General features: G+C 48.5%; 1 protein-coding gene across 1 annotated transcript in view; it reads left to right on the top strand.

Moving 5' to 3' along the window:
* LCA5L (lebercilin LCA5 like) overlaps positions 1–8,515 on the top strand; it is an 861,785-nt gene extending 853,270 nt beyond the window's left edge. Inside the window, exon 10 of the mRNA XM_086936277.1 lies at positions 7,581–8,515. Coding sequence (XP_086792403.1) covers positions 7,581–8,269 — 689 coding nt within the window. The 3' untranslated portion in view covers positions 8,270–8,515. The remainder of the gene's footprint in view (positions 1–7,580) is intronic.
* Positions 8,516–18,625: the final 10,110 nt, after the last annotated feature.

The raw sequence follows: 18,625 nt of genomic DNA, 5'->3' as shown, positions 1-18,625 counted from the left end.
CTGAGAACCATCGCCTGGAGTGTGCTGGCAGATGCCAGAGCCCTGCATTTCTATTTTCTCTTAAAGGTGGGGTCTCTGGTGGTAAACTGTTGGTGCAAATCCTATCAGAGATAATGTCAACTTACTCTGGTAAAAGGAACCCCGTGGCAATGATGCTAAGCGTATGGAGGTCTCAGAGATAGTAGTTCGAATTAGCCAGATAAAGAGCATACTTGGGTCAAGTGCTTTAGAAATTAGTTGGAGGGAGGATTTGCAGTATCCTAAATTTAAGAGCTCAGTTATCCCTTTTTTAAACTCTCAATTAAAATGTTAATGTTTATACACTTGTAATTGGATAATTTCTAAGTATGTGTGGTTGAATGATGCAATCATGATATGATATGATAAAGAAATGTATACAGCGCACGTACACCGGCGGTTTCCTGGCGCTTTCAAGGACGAGCAAAGACAGGGCAGCGAGGAAGAATAGTTAATTGTATGCTTGAGAGAATAGCCATGTCTTCAGAGCCCTCCTAAATGAAGGATAGGAGCGGGTGAGACGGAGATCAAGGGGGAGAGCATTCCAGAAACGTGGGGCTTGCGAGACGAATCTCAATCCCCTAAATTTCTTACGCTTGAAGGAGCTAGTAGACAACAGGTTAGAACCTCAGGATCGGAGAACACGGGAGGGGGTATATCGGTGGAGGGGGGAGGCAATAAAAGCTGGGCCTTGATGAGAGAGGGCCTGGTGAATCAAACAGCCCACTTTAAAAAGGCTGCGCTGGACCACCAGGAGCCAATGAAGGCTCAATCATGCATTGTTGTTTTAGGCTATTTAAAATTGTCTACTTTTATGAATTGGGAAACATGCGTATTATTTTTAGAAAGAATGTATTTCTTGGAAATAAAGTATTTTGACTTTACTACATTTTGGCACCTGCCGTGGACAAAGTATCACAATGACAACATATGAGATATAAGACTACACGGGCATACTCTACAAATAAATCAAAAAGGCTACATATATTGAAGCAAAATAATTAATTGAAAGGTTGTGTAACACGTTCTGTGTCAAAAACATAAGAATATCTAAAATTTAGTCAGATTTTCTGTATATTTTGGGGCTTCTAATCCTGTATTTTTAATAGTAGAACAAGCCTACAAGTACCAGAAAGGAAATTCATAAAAACGGAACTGGATAAGCTTCAGTTTGTGTACTGCCATTTACAACTTTACAATTCTGTGATGAGTGGATGGACATCAGTTCACCGAAATGGCAGGGGTAGAGGAAGTGACATCAAATGCCCTTTGACCTGCACTTTCACTCACTCACACATACTTAGACATACGCACAAATTCACACATATACACTCTCTCACACACTCAACTGCAAGCTTGCACACATCATATATTTATAATATTTTTTTACTTACCTCTACTGCCAAGGAAGGGCATATTCCAGCTTATTGTACTCCATTTTTATTACACTATTAGTGAATAATATATTTTATTTATTCACTATTAGGGTCATAAAACATTGACAGAAAATGGAGAGTGGAGCCCCAGCTGCCCCTACGTTTCTGGCACTGAATTTGCAAACTCTGAGGCCAGCTGTCGCAAAGGCAGTGCTAGTGGTAGCAAAGAGCAAGACAGGGCTCGCAACAGCGACCCTAAATTACGTCTATGGAGGAGCCCCAGGGGCAGGCTGCAGTTTATGTTGATACATCATCACCCTTTAAGACCTGCTGTGCTGCGTGAATGAGGCAGCACAGCAGGTGACTCTTTCTATCCTAGAACTTATGTCCCTGGTAAAAAGAAGGCGGGTAAAAACATGCGGACCTCATTATCTTGTACGTGCTTCGCTGACCATCTTTTAAATCCAGGACACGTATTTATATTACATAAAAGCGTCGGGACCCCCCGAGTGACTGAAAAACCAACACTGTCCGGGGAAATAGGGACTGTCTAGTCACCCTACTATAAGTAAGTGTGGGTGAGACTTCACTCACTCACAGCAAGTACATCAATCATGACTGCAGTCCAATCGACAGAGAACAGGAGGTGAAGACTGTGTTACCCTAAAAACCACCTGACCTCCCCCTGACCCCAATTCTGCACTGACCATGCGAGGTACGTGATTTGAGAGATCAGTTGATGGAGCTCTTAAAACCATGACTAATTACTTCAGTGCAGTAATGTGGTAACAATAACACATGAATGAGTGAAACTTTTCAGGACTGTGGGACAGTCAGTTGGCAGTTCTTTGATGTCTTTTAATAATTATGTCTACTTTTCATGTCTAGGCTCCTATGAGAGAGGTGGGATACACAATATATCAGATGACGTGTGCATGGGATAGAGGCGAGAAATACACTAGAGGTGCAGTGGAAAGGGAAGTAGTGCGGGTAGAATAGAGGGACACAGCAAGTGGAAAGATGCAGGGAAGAGACATGGAGAGACTGAAAACAATGAGGTGGATAGGAGACGTGCTAGAAAGATTGGAGCGCTGGGAGAAGACGCGAGTGGTGCAAACAGACGTGAAAGGTGCATAACAGAACGGAAATGTGCAGAAGAGTTTTGCAGAGAAGATGTATTGAAAGAGTTATGGGTTAAAAGCACTGTATAGACTAATTTATAGCCAAAGTAAAGAAGTGTTGGGGCAAGTTTCAGAAGCGAGTGTAGAAGTGAAGGAGTGATGTGGAAAAAGAAAAGGGAACAAGTTCACGAGGCGATGTATTAAGAGTTAAAGGGGAAAGGAAAGAAGTAAAGGTATAGATGAACGGGTTAAAGTGCAGGGGACAGATGAGAACGTGTAAAGGCCATAACGTAGGACAAATTAGAGTGCCGGGTCTCAGAAGACGATTCTACTGCATGAGTTTCCTTGCCCAACAATGGCCTGCACCAACTCTGCATTTTAGACATGAACAACCATAGGCTCTAGTCTTCTCAATCAGCTCCAGGTTCCAATATATAGTTTATATCACAGGAGGCCATATATTATAGAGGGCCTTAGATACTGCATTTGATTCCTTGAAACAGCACCTGCGTATAGTAGAGCTTGCAGATCCCACATTTACCATCCACTTACTCTTGTGCAGAGGACAATTTCAAATTTGATGCATTTTACTTGTATATCGCTCCCAGCTCTTAGCAAAGTGCTCAGATACACTGTGAAACCCTTGATTTAGCAGCTGAAGCGGGGTGAGTTTGTTTATGGGCCTCTTTTGTCTTCAACCCTGCAGACAAAAGCTCAACATTAAGTGCCAGATTCATGAGATTGTCAGGCAGTGCAGCACAGCAAGTCACCTTGAAGCGCTGCACTGTATGCCAGGGAGAGGGCTGTCTTGTCCTTGTCCTGTCTTTACCTCTGCCCTGGTGCAGTTTTGGCTGTTTATCACCAACGCATGCACCCTTGCACCATGGTACAAGGGTGCCTGCGTTGTAAGGTGGATTGTTTACATGCAGGAAGGGGCACCTTCCTGTACAAATAAGTCCCCTGAGGCATTTTCCTCTTTCTATGCAGCACACAAAGCAAGAGGAAGTAATGAGGAGAAATAAAGATTTCCCTGAGGAGGCATAGGTTTTTGGCGCTTTCCCAGGTTTCCACCTCTGGTAAATCTGGGAATGCATCAAAATCCATGGATGTTGCGTGGCAAGATCCACACAACTCCAATGGAACTCCTCCCTGACACAGAGTATGGCATTGCAGCATTTTGCGCTGAGTTACTTTACTCAAGATTTATTAAGCCGCTCAGGGCCACACAAGGTGGCCTTGCTTGGCCTAATAAATCTCATTTTTAAGTTGCGTCACTCTTGCACCACATTACGTGGTGCGGAGGGACACAACGGGACTCGTAAATATGCCCCCTCACTCTGTAAGGCATGAGCAGCATCTGTGAAGGGGATAAAAAAGATACATTTAAGAAAATAGGGGAAAAGGACAGAAGATAAACAAGCACTGGCGTTGCCAATAGGTCTCGCAGTAGGAAAGTTGGAGCTATTGGTTTTGTAAATGACAAAGCCCTTTATGTATTTAAAATGATAACCAAAGTGAAAGGCATTGTTATTTGCAATTGTAATGGCTCCAACTGTCGTACTGCGAGACCTATTGGCAACGTGAGTGGTTTTTCGTGTGTGAGTGGCGTTGTGTGTGTGAGTGGCGTTGTGTGTGTGAGTGGCGTTGCGTGTGTGAGTGGCGTTGCGTGTGTGAGTGGCGTTGCGTGTGTGAGTGGCGTTGCGTGTGTGAGTGGCGTTGCGTGTGTGAGTGGCGTTGCGTGTGTGAGTGGCGTTGCATGTGTGAGTGGCGTTGCATGTGTGAGTGGCGTTGCATGTGTGAGTGGCGTTGCATGTGTGAGTGGCGTTGCATGTGTGAGTGGCGTTGCATGTGTGAGTGGCGTTGCATGTGTGCGTAGTTGAGTGGCGTTGCGTAGTTGAGTGGCGTTGCATGTGTGAGTGGCGTTGCGTGGTTGAGTGGCGTTGCGTGGTTGAGTGGCGTTGCATGTGTGAGTGGCGTTGCATGTGTGAGTGGCGTTGCATGTGTGAGTGGCGTTGCATGTGTGAGTGGCGTTGCATGTGTGAGTGGCGTTGCATGTGTGAGTGGCGTTGCATGTGTGAGTGGCGTTGCGTAGTGGAGTGGCGATGCATGTGTGAGTGGCGTTGCGTAGTGGAGTGGCGTTGCGTAGTTGAGTGGCGTTGCGTAGTTGAGTGGCGTTGCGTAGTTGAGTGGCGTTGCGTAGTTGAGTGGCGTTGCGTAGAGTGGCGTTGCGTAGTTGAGTGGCGTTGCGTAGTTGAGTGGCGTTGCGTAGTTGAGTGGCGTTGCGTAGTTGAGTGGCGTTGCGTAGTTGCGTGGCGTTGCGTTGTTGCGTGGCGTTGCGTTGTTGCGTGGCGTTGCGTAGTTGCGTGGCGTTGCAGGTGTGAGTGGCGTTGCGTAGTTGCGTGGCGTTGCGTAGTTGCGCGGCGTTGCGTAGTTGCGCGGCGTTGCGTAGTTGAGTGGCGTTGCGTAGTTGAGTGGCGTTGCGTAGTTGAGTGGCGTTGCGTAGTTGAGTGGCGTTGCGTAGTTGAGTGGGTTGCGTGGCGTTGCGTTGTTGCATGGCGTTGCGTAGTTGCGCGGCGTTGCGTAGTTGAGCGGCGTTGCGTGTAGTTGCGTGGCGTTGCGTAGTTGCGTGGTGTTGCGTAGTTGCGTGGCGTAGTTGCGTGGCGTTGCGTAGTTGCGTGGCGTTGCGTAGTTGCGTGGCGTTGCGTAGTTGCGTGGCGTTGCGTAGTTGAGTGGCGTTGCGTAGTTGAGTGGCGTTGCGTAGTTGAGTGGCGTTGCGTAGTTGAGTGGCGTTGCGTTGTTGCGTGGCACTGCGGCGTTGTGTAGTTGCGCGGCGTTGCGTAGTTGAGTGGCGTTGCGTAGTTGAGTGGCGTTGCGTAGTTGAGTGGCGTTGCGTAGTTGCGTGGCGTTGCGTAGTTGCGTGGCGTTGCGTAGTTGCGTGGCGTTGCGGCGTTGCGTAGTTGAGTGGCGTTGCGTAGTTGATTGGCGATGCGTAGTTGAGTGGCGTTGCGTAGTTGAGTGGGTTGCGTGGCGTTGCGTTGTTGCGTGGCGTTGCGTAGTTGCATGGCGTTGCGTAGTTGCGCGGCGTTGCGTAGTTGAGCGGCGTTGCGTGTAGTTGCGTGGCGTTGCGTAGTTGCGTGGCGTTGCGTAGTTGCGTGGCGTAGTTGCGTGGCGTTGCGTAGTTGCGTGGCGTTGCGTAGTTGCGTGGCGTTGCGTAGTTGAGTGGCGTTGCGTAGTTGAGTGGCGTTGCGTAGTTGAGTGGCGTTGCGTAGTTGAGTGGCGTTGCGTAGTTGAGTGGCATTGCGTTGTTGCGTGGCATTGCGGCGTTGTGTAGTTGCGCGGCGTTGCGTAGTTGAGTGGCGTTGCGTAGTTGAGTGGCGTTGCGTAGTTGAGTGGCGTTGCGTAGTTGAGTGGCGTTGCGTAGTTGCGTGGCGTTGCGTAGTTGCGTGGCGTTGCGTAGTTGCGTGGCGTTGCGTAGTTGCGTGGCGTTGCGTAGTTGCGTAGCGTTGCGTAGTTGCGTGGCGTTGCGTAGTTGCGCGGCATTGCGTAGTTGCGCGGCATTGCGTAGTTGCGCGGCGTTGCGTAGTTGAGTGGCGTTGCGTAGTTGAGTGGCGTTGCGTAGTTGAGTGGCGTTGCGTAGTTGCGTGGCGTTGCGTAGTTGAGTGGCGTTGCGTAGTTGCGTGGCGTTGCGTGGTTGAGTGGCGTTGCGTGGTTGAGTGGCGTTGCGTGGTTGAGTGGCATTGCGTGGTTGAGTGGCGTTGCGTGGTTGAGTGGCGTTGCGTGGTTGAGTGGCGTTGCATGTGTCAGAGGCTAAATGTAGCTCAGGGAGACCTCCAGTGGTAAGACAATCAAACAACTTAGAAAACATTTCACAGTATGAAAAGATCAAACTCATGAACAAGCGTGATACACCTCAGCTAAAAATCATGATAAATAACAACACACATTAGAAGTGAAACTGCAAGTACAGAAGGACCAGCTTTGCTTGTTTAAAACTCCCACTTCAGGCAGATGAGTGTAATGTGTAAAGCGTCTTGTGCACATGAGCAGATCGGAGTCTGGAAGCAAATACAAAGAAGAGGAATGACTGAGGCGCATTGGTGTGAAGCACATCAAAGGGCTTCTCCTCCCCTAATTAGCCGTTCCGGGGAAACTGAAAGTACGGCCGGCCATGAATAATTAGGGGAGGAGAAGCCCTTTGATGTGCTGGGCTGGCTGGCCCTGAATGCGCGTGCATGTTATCACGTGGTTCACGGGCACTGCATGAAAACCGCGGGGCTGAAAGCCCTTTGGTTTGAAGCTGTTTTCGCCACATGAATTCTCGCTCCGCTCGATGCGCTTGCGCACATCGATAGGTCGCGAGACCTAAAAAGGAGAGCAAGTGGAAAGCAAAGAAGATAGAAAAGCTAAGAAAGAAAGTTTGGATGGAAGGGTTCAACCTAAGATAGGAATAGTAATCAAAGGCAAAGTTAAATGAATGAGTGGAAGGTGAACGGATCGATAGATGGGTGAATGGACACTTACATTTTTTATATGTGGCACAGTAAATGGAAATGTGAGCGTGAAAAGGTGGATGGGCAAAATGATCAATTGATGGTTAGAAGGATTTCTTGATGGATGGCTAAGTCAAAGGATAGATGTAGACTGATGTTTAGATGGATGCATACATAGATGATGGATGTGTGAATAGGTGGCCAGATGTATCATCCCATGTATTCTGGAATGGTGAACGATTGAATGAATGGGTGAAAGAATGAATGGATGACAGAGTAGAAAAGTTAAACGGTGGATATCAGCAGGTCAGATGCTTGGATAGAAAGTCAAGGGGAATCAGTACCATTTGCTTCGTTTGCATTATGCCATGAGTGCCTTGGTTCAAAGTGGAGGACATTTTAAGTTTCTGGCTACTCCCTTGAGAGTGCTCCCTGGTGTTTTCTGTGCTTCACACCACTGAAGTACATTTTAGAACTGTAATATGAACCTGGGAAAGATGATGCAGTACATGTAAACACTAGAATATAAATGACATACCTTTTGTGTATGGCTAATAAGTACACTTTTTTTGTAGATCGTTTAAAAGAAGAGGCACGATTGATGCAGGAACAATTGGAGTTTATGGAAAGAAAAAGAAAAGAAGAGCAAGAGCGAGAGGCTGAAAGGTTGAGGAGAGAACTTGCAAGATTGGTTAATGAAGCAGAAAACGAGGAAGCAGTGCAAGAAGCGAATAGTCGGGAGCCCATGGATCCTGCTAATATGAACAGGCAGACTGAGGGGGAGGAAGCAGACACACGATCGCAACGAAAGACTATTCCCGCTCGCTTAAGAAGGCAGTATAAATTCACTGAAGCCACTGAAAACCTGCACCAGGGATTCCCAGCAACTGGCCCAATAAGCAGTACTACCAACAAAAATCCAACAAAGAACCAAGGCGAAGACTTGAATTTGGAGCTGGAGAACTCCTCTGTGAGATACGAGCCATCCTTCGGTAGAACACTGAAATCTCTAACTCAAATGCAGAAGGGCCCAGAAGGAAAAGATGGTAGAGGGGTAGAGACAACATTGAGGGACCGAAAGAAGAGTCTCATGGAAGAGCTCTTTGGCCCAGGCTACAGTCTGAAAAACAGTTTTTCAAATTCACAACCACGAGCGTTGAGTGAAGAGAAGCGCTCGCCGGAAACTGTTGGCGAGCATGCAAGCAATCCAGTGCAACTGAGCGAAAATGTACCTTTTGGAGATCGTAAATTTATAGGACAATGAGAAACCTGTCATATTGGAACAAAACAAGTGGTAAAACACTTTAAGGACACATCCTGGTGGTTAGTTATTAGGCGTTATTTATTGTACATTGTGCTAGTACTGCTCTTCGTCACATAATAGTGCCTCCCTTGTGACCCGACTTCCTTCATTATATGTAGAAGCTTGAATTGACCAGCCTGTGTGTGAAGTACAATGTTGCATATTTGTTTTTGTTCTATATTGTTGAGGAGAATACACTTAACTGTTTCCCTTAACCAACTCTTGCATCTTCTTTAATGTTCCACAGGGTGAGGTACACAGCAAGAACACTGGTGGGGCCATTGAAGATGCAGAACGTAGCTATTCACAAATTCGCACTCATAGAATTTGAGCACTTTAAGAAAGGCTTGAACGTCACCTCATTACTACCAAGCTAAAATGTTTAACTATTTCTCAGTAAACTTGATAATAATTAAAAGTAGCTGGGAGTTACTACAGAAGCGTGTCTCTTAATACCTAAGATAGCAGTGATGTGCCTGCTTGAAAGGTTTAAACTAGTGTCTGCACATAAATGCATTGGGCTCGGTTCATGAAAATATACGTTAAGTTATGGGCAGAGGTTTACTCCTCTGCCAGGCAATAGGAAATAATGGTAAAAAGATGTTCAGTGTGGGAATTACTTCAGCCCTTGGATAGAGTCTGTCTTAGGGCAATTTTCAGCTAGGAATACGTCGGAACGGAGTTTGGAAATACCAACAAACCTGTGAAGCAAACTTCAAAATAAACCATGCTTTGGAAAGCCCATTACCTCCCCATTTGTGTGAGTAAAAAAACACATAAGCATGTAAACTCTATCAGATCCTTATTTTTAACATTGTTGTCAAAATTTGTTAAAAAGTTTACAACTAACATTACCAAGCCTTTGCAATGCAATAGATCTCGCATTATAAAAGTTTAAGCTGTTGGCATTGCTAATAATAATGCAAGACTAGCAGCTCAAAGATTCAGTAATGTGAGACCTATTGCATTGCAATTGTTTTATTTTATATATCACGAACTTGAGTGAAAGGTGTGTATTTATGTTGCATTGAGTACAGTGTAATTATGTGCTGTGTTATTATGTGGCACAAAGCGGTATTGTGTGGAGTGTATTTATGTTGCATTGAGTAGAGAGTAATTATGTGACGTGCAATTATGTAGTACTGAGTGGTATGTGGAGTGTATTTATGTTGCATTGAATACAGTGTAGTTATGTGATGTGTAATTATGTAGTATTGAGTGGTATTATGTTGAGTGTAGTTATGTACTCTACTCAATGCAACATATATACACCCCTCATACCACTAAGTACCATACAATTACAATCCACATATTTACACACTAATCAATGCAACATAAATACTCTCCACAACATAACGCTTAATACCACATAATTACACAACAAATATTTACAACAGATATTTACACTCTACTCAATACGACATAACTACACTCAACATAATACCACTCAGTACCACATATGCTTGTTTCAAGGGTTGTGGTCAAATTCAGATATCGTACTGCAGTTTGTTTCACGTACTGTGATCAGTTTCAGGTATTGTGGCTGATTTGAAGAACTGTGGTCTGTTTTATGTTGTGTAGTTAGTTTGAGGCAGTCAGGTGCCAGTGTTGCATTATTATTAGCAATGCCAACTGAGACAGAGACGAAAATAACAAAAAGGCAGAAATAGGCACTAGAAAGATGCTGGTAGAGGGGGCAGCGAGAGGGGGCAAAGTATTAAAGGATAATAACAAAAACAACAGGGGTAGGACTACAATCACATTTGAGTAAAGAAAATGAGAGAATAAGCAAACCATCTGGCTGCAGAAGAGCTAAGAGAAACATGGGGCGAACGAGAGAGCACGAGAAACCGATGGGTGAAAGATCCCGTTTAAAGAGCATAGGAAATAAGAAAGTAAATGACACATTGGGATGAGTAAGAGAAACAGCAGGGATAAGATCACCTTCGAGTAGGGAAAATGAAAAAATAAGTCAAACATCTAGGTAGGGAGGAGGAACAGCTGTGTGAGTAAGAGAAGTAGCAGAGGGTGAGATTCACAGGTTCGGGAGGGGGGCATTAATGGGTGAACCTGGGTAGACACTATAGACAGGCACCGGGAAGGCTGAATAAACAGGTCAACAGGGAGCGATATAATTGAAAGAAGGGTAGAAAGCGATACAGAACGATGTACAAAGAGGGACCCCAGAAGAAGGGAGGCAAAGGAAAGGTACAGAGTGAGAAAAAGAATGGGAGAGATGCAAGGAGCAGAGAGAAGAAAGGCAATCGAGCATAGAGGCAGACAGAAAGAGAGAGACAGAACATAGAGAGAAGCTACTGCTTCTCTCTAATATATTACATTGTTGGTAACTTCTATTGCACAAAGTCAGTATATTTAAAGCCCTCAACTGTATGTGTGGTTGTGTGTGTGTGGTTGTGGTTGTGTGGTGGTTGTGTGTGTGGTTGTGGTTGTGTGTCTCTGTGGTTGTGTGTGTGGTTGTGCTTGTGTGTGGTTGTGTGTGTGTTTGTGTGTGTGTGATTGTGGGTGTGTGTGGGTGTGGTTGTGTGTGTGGCTGTGTGTGTGGTTGGGTGGTTGGTTGTGTGTGCGTGTGTGGTTGTGTGTGTGGTTGTGTTTGTGTGTGTGGTTGTGTGTGGTTGTGGTTGTGTGTGGTTGTAGTTGTGTGTGTGGTTGTGGTGTGTGTGTGTGGTTGTGTGTGAGTGGTTGTTTGTGTGTGTGGTTGTGTGCATGTGTGGTTGTGTGTAGTTGTGTAAGTGGTTGTGTGTGTGGTTGTGTGTATGTGATTGTGTGTGGTTATGTGTTTGTGTGGTTGTATGGGTGGCTGTGGTTGTGTGTGTGGTGGTGTGTGTGTGGTTATGTGTGTGTGTGGTTGTGTTTGGTTGTGTGTGTGGTTGTGGTTATGTGTATGTGTGGTTGTGGTTGTGTGTAGTTGTGTAAGTGGTTGTGTGTGTGGTTGTGTGTGGGTGTGGTTGTGTGTGTGGTTGTGTGTGGTTGTGTGTGAGTGGTTGTATGTGGAGGAGTGTGGCTCAATGGTTAGAGCGGCAGACCTGATGCAGAGTTCTGGCCAGGGACCAGGGTTCGATTCCCGCCTCGGCGGGTCTCTGGCTCATAAATTCCGCTGACTGGATATTCTCGCCTCAGTGCCTATTCTAATCATGGGTCCCACGCTGCAACTCTGGGCAATAGCTTGCTTAGCCTCCACAACGGCCCCCTACAGCGCTGGGGATGCCTGGTTGCACCCCGGGGATGCCCAGGAGTGGACATTTCACGGGGAAAAGCCAGGACGGGTTCCCTAGCGGTATGAGTACAGCGCCAGGACACACTGCTTGCCGGGGTATCAGTGCGCTTTACAAATACGTCTACATTTACATTTACATTTATGTGTGGTTGTGGTTGTGTAAGTGGTTGTGTGTACGTGGTTGTGTGTGTGGTTGTGTGTATGTGGTTGTGTGTGGTTATTTGTTTGTGTGGTTGTATGGGTGGTTGTGTGTGTGTGTAGTTTTGTGTGTGGCTGGTTGTGTGCAGTTGTGTGTGTGGTTGTGTGTGTGTGTGTGGTTGGGGGTGGGGGTTGGTTGTGTGTGTGGGTCTGTGAGTGTAGTTGTGTGTGTGTGGTTGTGTGTGTGTGGTTGTGTGTGTGGTTGTGTGTGTGTGGTGATTGTGGTTATGTGTGTTTGCTTGTCTGTGTGGTTATGTGTGTGTGTGTGTGGTTATGTGTGTGTGTGTGTGTGGCTGTGTGTGGTTGTGTGGTTGTGGTTGTCATGTGTGTGTTGTGTTTGTGTGTGGTTGTGGTTTTGTGTGGTTGTGTGTGGTTGTGGTCGTGTGTGGTTGTGTGTGTGGTTGTGTGTGTAATTATGTGTGTGTGTGGTTATGGTTGTGGTTGTGGTTGGGTGGTTGTGTGTGTGGTTGTGTGTGGTTGTGGTTGTTGTGTGTGTGTTGTGGTTGTGTGTGGTGTGGTTGGGTATGGTTGTGTGTGCTGTGGTTGTGTGTGGTGTGGTTGGGTATGGTTGTGTGTGTGGTTGTGTGAGTGTGGTTATGGTTGTGTGTGTGTGGTTTGTGGTTGTGTGTGTGGTTGTAAGTGTGGTTGGGTGTGTGTGTGGTTATGTGTGTGTGTGTGGTTGTATGTGTGGTTGTGGTTGTATGTTGTGTGTGTGGTTGTGGTTGGGTGGTTGTGTGTGTGGTTGTGCATGTGTGTGGTTGTATTTGTGGTTGTGTATGTGGTGTGTGTGGGGTTGTGTGTGTGGTTGTGGTTGTGTGTGTGTGTGTGGTTGTGTGTGTGGGGTTATATGTGTGGTTGTGTGTGTGGATGTGGGTGTGGTTGTGTGTATTGGTGTGTTTGTATGTGTGGTGGTGTGTGCGGTTGTGTGTGTGTGGTTGTGTGTGGGGTTGTGTTTGGGGTTGTGGTTGTGTGTGGTTTTGGTTGTGTGTGTGTGGTTGTGTGTGTGGTTGTGTTTTTGTGTATGGTTGTATGTGTGGTTGTGGTTGTGTGTGTGTGGTTGTGTGTGGTTATTTGTTTGTGTGGTTGTATGGGTGGTTGTGTGTATGTGTAGTTTTGTGTGTGGTTGGTTGTGTGCAGTTGTGTGTGTGGTTGTGTGTGTGTGGTGGTGTGTGTGGTTGGGGGTGGGTTGTGTGTGTGGGTGTGTGAGTGTAGTTGTGTGTGTGGCTGTGTGTGTGTGGTTGTGTGAGTGGTTGTGTGAGGTTGTGTGAGTGGTTGTGTGAGGTTCTGGTTTTGTGTGTGGTTGTGTGTGTGTGTTGTGCATGTGTGTGTGTGGTTGTGTGTGCAGTGGTGTGTGTGGTTTTGGTTGTGTGTATGTTGTGTTCGTGTGTATGGTTATGTGTGATTGGGTTTGGTTGTGTGTGTGGTTGTGCATATGTGGTTGTGTGTGTGTGGTTGTGATTGTGTGTGTGGTTGTGTGTTTGTGGTGTTTGTGGTTATGTGTGTTTGCGTGTGTCTGTGTGGTTATGTGTGTGTGTGGTTATGTGTGTGTGGTTGTGAGTGGTTGTGGTGTGTGCGTTGTGTTTGTGGTTGTGTGTGGTTGTGGTTGTGTGGGTGTGGTTGTGGGTGTGGATGTGTGTGTGTGTGGTTGTATGTGTGGTTGTGTGTGTGGTTATGGTTGTGTGTGTGTTGTGTTTGTGTGTGGTTGTGGTTGGGTGGTTGTGTGTGTGGTTGTGTGTGTGTATGGTTGTGGTTGTTGTGTGTGTGTTGTGGTTGTATGTGGTGTGGTTGGGTATGGTTGTGTGTGTGATGTGGTTGTGTGTGGTGTGGTTGGGTATGGTTGTGGTTGTGTGAGTGTGTGTGTGTGGTTATGGTTGTGTGTGTGTGGTTTGTGGTTGTGAGGGTGGTTGGGTGTGTGGTTATGTGTGTGTGTGGTTGTATGTGTGGTTGTGTGTGTGGTTATGGTTGTGTGTGTGTTGTGTGTGTGGTTGTGGTTGGGTGGTTGTGTGTGTGGCTGTGCATGTGTGTGGTTGTATTTGTGGTTGTGTATGTGGTGTGTGTGTGTGTGGTTGTGTGTGTGGGGTTGTGTGTGTGGTTGTGTGTGTGGTGTTATATGTGTGGTTGTTTGTGTAGTTGTGTGTGTGGTTGTGTGTGTTGGTGTGTTTGTGTGTGTGGTTGTATGTGGTTGTGTGTGGTTGTGTGTGGTTGTATTTGAGTGTGGTTGTGTGTGGGGTTGTGGTTGTGAGTGGTTTTGGTTGTGTGTGTGTGGTTGTGTGTGGTTGTGTATGTGGTTGTATTTGTGTGTGTGTGGTTGTATGTGTGGTTGTGGTTGTGTGTGTGTGGTTGTTTGAGAGTGTGGTTGTGTGTCGGGTTGTGTGTGTGAATACCAAAAGTAGTAAGTTTAGGATTTTGTCTTAAGTTAGTTCTGTGAATCAGGCCCTGTGTGTGGTTGTGGTTGTGTGTGTGTGAGTGTGGTTGTGTGTGTGTGGTTGTGTGTGAGTGTGGTTGTGTGTGGGGTTGGGTGTGTGGTTGTGTGTGGGGTTGGGTGTGTGGTTGTCGTGGTTGTGTGTGGTTGTGTGTGGTTGTGTGTGTGATTGTGGTGTGTGTGTGGTTGTGTGTGTATGGTTGTGTGCGTGGTTGTGTTGTGTGTGTGTGGTTGTGTGTGTGGTTGTGGTTGTGTGTGTGGGGTTGTGTGTGTGGGTGGTTATGTGTGTGGTTGTGGGTGTGTTTGTGTATGTGATTGCTTTCTTGCCCAGACTTGTTTTTATTCCCCTGTGCCTATCTTGCTTGCTTGCCCAGACTTATTTTTATTCCCCTGTGCCTGTACTTGCTTTCTTGCCCAGACTTGTTTTATTCCCCTGTGCCTGTACTTGCTTTCCTGCTCAGACTTGTTTTTATGACTCTGTGCCTGTACTTGTTTTGTTGCCTAAACTTGTTTTTCCTTCCCGTGCCCAGTTCTTCCGCGGCCCGCCCGTTCTTCCCGCCACTGTGTCCCTGCCCCCCTGCCCCCCTGCAATCCCATACACCTCCCCGCTCCCGCCTCCCAGCTGCTCCTCCCTTCCACATCCCCTCATATGGAGGCCGCGCAGCAGCCACGCCGAAGGTGCGCCTAAGGCAAGCCCGTCGGCGTCTGGACGGCGCCCAGCGCCAGGACCCCTGGACCCCACGAACGCCACAACACCCGACACCGCTACGATGCCAGAACCCTCCACGCACTCTACACCGGATGATCACACACCTGCTTCCTGGCCGCCCCTAAGTGCACCCACGGAGCTTTCACCTGTAGGAACTGCAGCTTCACAAGCTTCCACCCCACCATGCTGCCGACCAGGAAAGAACCCAACCACCTCAGATGCATCCTTCTCAACACCCGCTCCGCCTTCAAACAATCCGTTGTACTCTGGGACCTACTCGACTCAACCGCCCCAGACATCGCCTTCCTGACGGAGACCTGGCTGAACTCCGCCTCGGCACCCAACATAGCCATAGCTGTCCGGGAAGGCTACAAGATCACCTGCAGGGACTGCACCAACGGAGCAGGAGGAGGAATCGCCATCGTCCACAGGAACACTCTCAGAGTCTCGACAAACACTGACGACACCCTCAGCACCGCCGAACACCTGCACTTCCAGATCCACACCGACACCAACACCACCCTCAGAGGAACCCTCCTCTACAGACCCCCCGGACCCCGACCACAGTTTAACGACTCCATCGCCGACTTTGTCAGCACACATGCCCTTGCCTCCACGGACTACATCCTCCTTGGGGACCTGAATTTCCACCTCGAGAACAACAACACCAACTCCACCACCCTGATCGACAACCTAGCCAACCTCGGACCCACACACTCTGCCGGTCACATGCTTGACCCCATCTTCTCCGCTAGCCTCCACGTCTCCTTCAACCACACCACCCAACTCCACTGGACTGACCATCGCTGCATCCACTTCACCTTCAAGAAACCCACCATGCACCACCGCACCCAACAGATGCCTCGCCGCTGCTGGAGCAAAGTCACCGAAGACCAGCTAACCACCACCCTCACCCAGAGCCCACCCGCCGACCCCACCGGCCCCGACACCGCCGCCCGCAACGTCAGACAGTGGATCAACGACTGAGCCAACACCCTCGCCCGATCAAAAAACCTTCCAACAGTCACACCAACAAGAAAGCCAGCTGGTTCACTGAAGACCTCCGGGCCTCCAGGCCAAACCTTTTAAGCTGAAGAAGATCTGGCTCTGTGAACAAACACCGGACAGCCACGCAGCCTACAAGTACGCCACCCGCAGACACCATCACCTCATCAGATACCCCAAAAGGGCCTCCTTCAAAGACCCCTTAGACAACAACGCGAACAACAGCAAAGAGCTCTTCAACATCGTGATGGAACTCTCCAACCCCAGCTCCAACACCAACGACGTCCCACCCTCGCAAAACCTGTGCGACTTACTGGCCACCTTCTTCCACCTCAAGATCGCAGACATCCACGACAGCTTTAACGCCACGACCGCCCAGACAACCACTGAGACCTCCGGCCCACGACCACAATCCGCACCAACTGCCTGCTCTTCTGGACCAACATCAACGACAACGACACCATCAAGATCATAAACACCATCCACCCCGGATCTCCGTCAGACCCAGGCCCACACCACATCTTCAACAAAGCCAGCACATCCATCGCACCCTATCCCCGGAAAGTCATCAACACCTCCTTCGAGACAGCAACCTTCCCGGAGAGCTGGAAGCATACCGAGATCCTCGTCTTACTCAAGACACCCAAGGCGAACCTCAAGAACTTCCGGCCCATCTCCCTGCTCCCGTTCCCGGCAAAGGTCATCGAGAAGACCGTCAACTGACCCGGTACCTCGAGGAGAACAACATCCTGGACCCTTCCCAGTCCGGGTTCCGCAGCAACAACAGCGCCAAGACTGCCCACATCGCCGCCACCGATGACATCAAGTCCCGGCTGGGCAACAGAGAAACGGCGGCCCTCATCCTCCTGGACCTGTCAGCCGACTTCGACACGGTCTGCCACCACACACTATGTACACGCCTCCACAACGCCGGGATCCAAAAGAAGGCACTGGACTGGACCTCCTCCTTCCTCTCCATCAGAACACAGAGCGTCCGCCTTCCCCCCTTCTGCTGCGAAGCCACCGAGATCATCTGCGGCGTACCCCAGGGCTCATCTCTCAGCCTAACTCTGTTTAACATCTACATGGCATCGCTCGCCCACGTCGCCCGTTGGCATGCCCTCAACATCATTTCCTACCCGATGACACCCAGCTGATCCTCTCCCTCACCAAGGACCCCCACACCGCCAATACCAACCTTCACGAAGGAATGAAGGCCGTCGCTGAATGAATGAGGAACAGCCGACTAAAGCTGACCTCGGACAAGACGGATGACCTCATCCTCGGATCCACCCCTTCAGCCTGGGATGACTCCTGGTGGCCGACCGCACTGGGAACCTCTCCAACACCCACCGACCATGTACGCAACGTAGGGGTCATACTCAACCCCACCCTTTCCATGACTAAACAGGTCAACGTCGTCTCCTCTTCCTGCTTCAACACCCTCCGCATGCTCGGCAGGATCTACAAGTGGATCCCCACTGAAACGAGAAGAATGGTCACCCAGGCCCTCGTCAGCAGCAGGTTGGACTACGGAAACGCCCTCTACGTAGGAGTCTTGGCCAAACTCCTTAGACGGCTCCAACGCATCCAGGACGCCTCTGCATGCCTGATCGTCCACATCCCTCGCCGCAGCCACATCACACCCCGCCTGAGAGACCTGCACTGGCTCCCGGTCAACAAGAGGATAATCTTCAAGCTCCTCACCCACACACACAAGGCACTCCACAACACCGTACCAACGTACCTCAACAGAAGACTTAGCTTCTACACCCCAACCCGCCAGCTCTGCTCCGCTGATCTCGCCCTCGCCACAGTCACCCGCTTCCGAAGAGCGACCTCCGGCGGCAGATTGTTCTCTCACCTCGCCACCAACACCTGGAACACCCTCCCCATCCTCCTACGGCAGACCCAAGACCTGCTGACCTTCAGAAAACTTCAAGACCTGGCTTTTCGAGCAGTAGCAGCATTCCCCACCCCAGCACCTTGAGAGCCTCACAGGTGACTAGTGCACTTTACAAATGATATGATTGATTGATTGTGGTTGTGTGTGTGTGTGTGTGTGTGTGGTTGTGTGTGTGTGTGTGTGGTTGTGTGTGTGTGTGTGTGTGTGTGTGTGGTTGTATGTGTGTGTGTGTGTGGTGTTGTATGTGTGGTTGTGTATGTGGTTCTGTGTGTGGTTGTGTGTGGTTGTGTGTGTGTGTGGTAGTGTGTGTGTGTGCGGTTGGGTGTATGTGTGCAGTTGTGTGTGTGTGGGGTTGTGTGTGTGCTTGGGGTTGTGTGTGTGATTGTGTGTGTGTGGTTGTGTGTGTGGGAGGATGTGTGTGGGGTTGTATATGTGGTTGTGTTGTAAGTGTGGTTGTATGGTTGTGGGTGTGGTTATGTGTGGTTGTGTGGGTGTGGTTGTGTGTGTGTGTCGTTGTATGTGTGGTTGTGTGTGTGGTTGGTTGTGGTTATGTGTGTTGGTGTGTGTGGTTGTATGGGTGGTTGTGTGTGTGTGTGTGTGTGTGTGGGGTTGTGTGTGTGTGTGGTTGTGTGTGTGTGTGGTTTTGTGGTTGTGTGTGTGTGGTTGTGTGTGTGTGTGGTTTTGTGGTTGTGTGTGTGTGTGGTTTGTGTGTGTGGTTTTGTGTGTGTGGTTGTGTGTGTTTGTGTGTGTGGTTTTGTGTGTGTGGTTGTGTGTGTTTGTGTGAGTGTGGTTGTGGTTGTGTGTGTGTGTGTGTGGTTGGGTGTATGGTTGGGTGTGGTTGT

This window comes from Lissotriton vulgaris, chromosome 8, assembly GCF_964263255.1.
Source record: "Lissotriton vulgaris chromosome 8, aLisVul1.2, whole genome shotgun sequence".
Lineage (NCBI taxonomy): Eukaryota > Metazoa > Chordata > Amphibia > Caudata > Salamandridae > Lissotriton > Lissotriton vulgaris.
The sequence above is the reverse complement of the archived record's forward strand: the minus strand, read 5'-3'. Positions and strand labels throughout refer to the sequence as shown.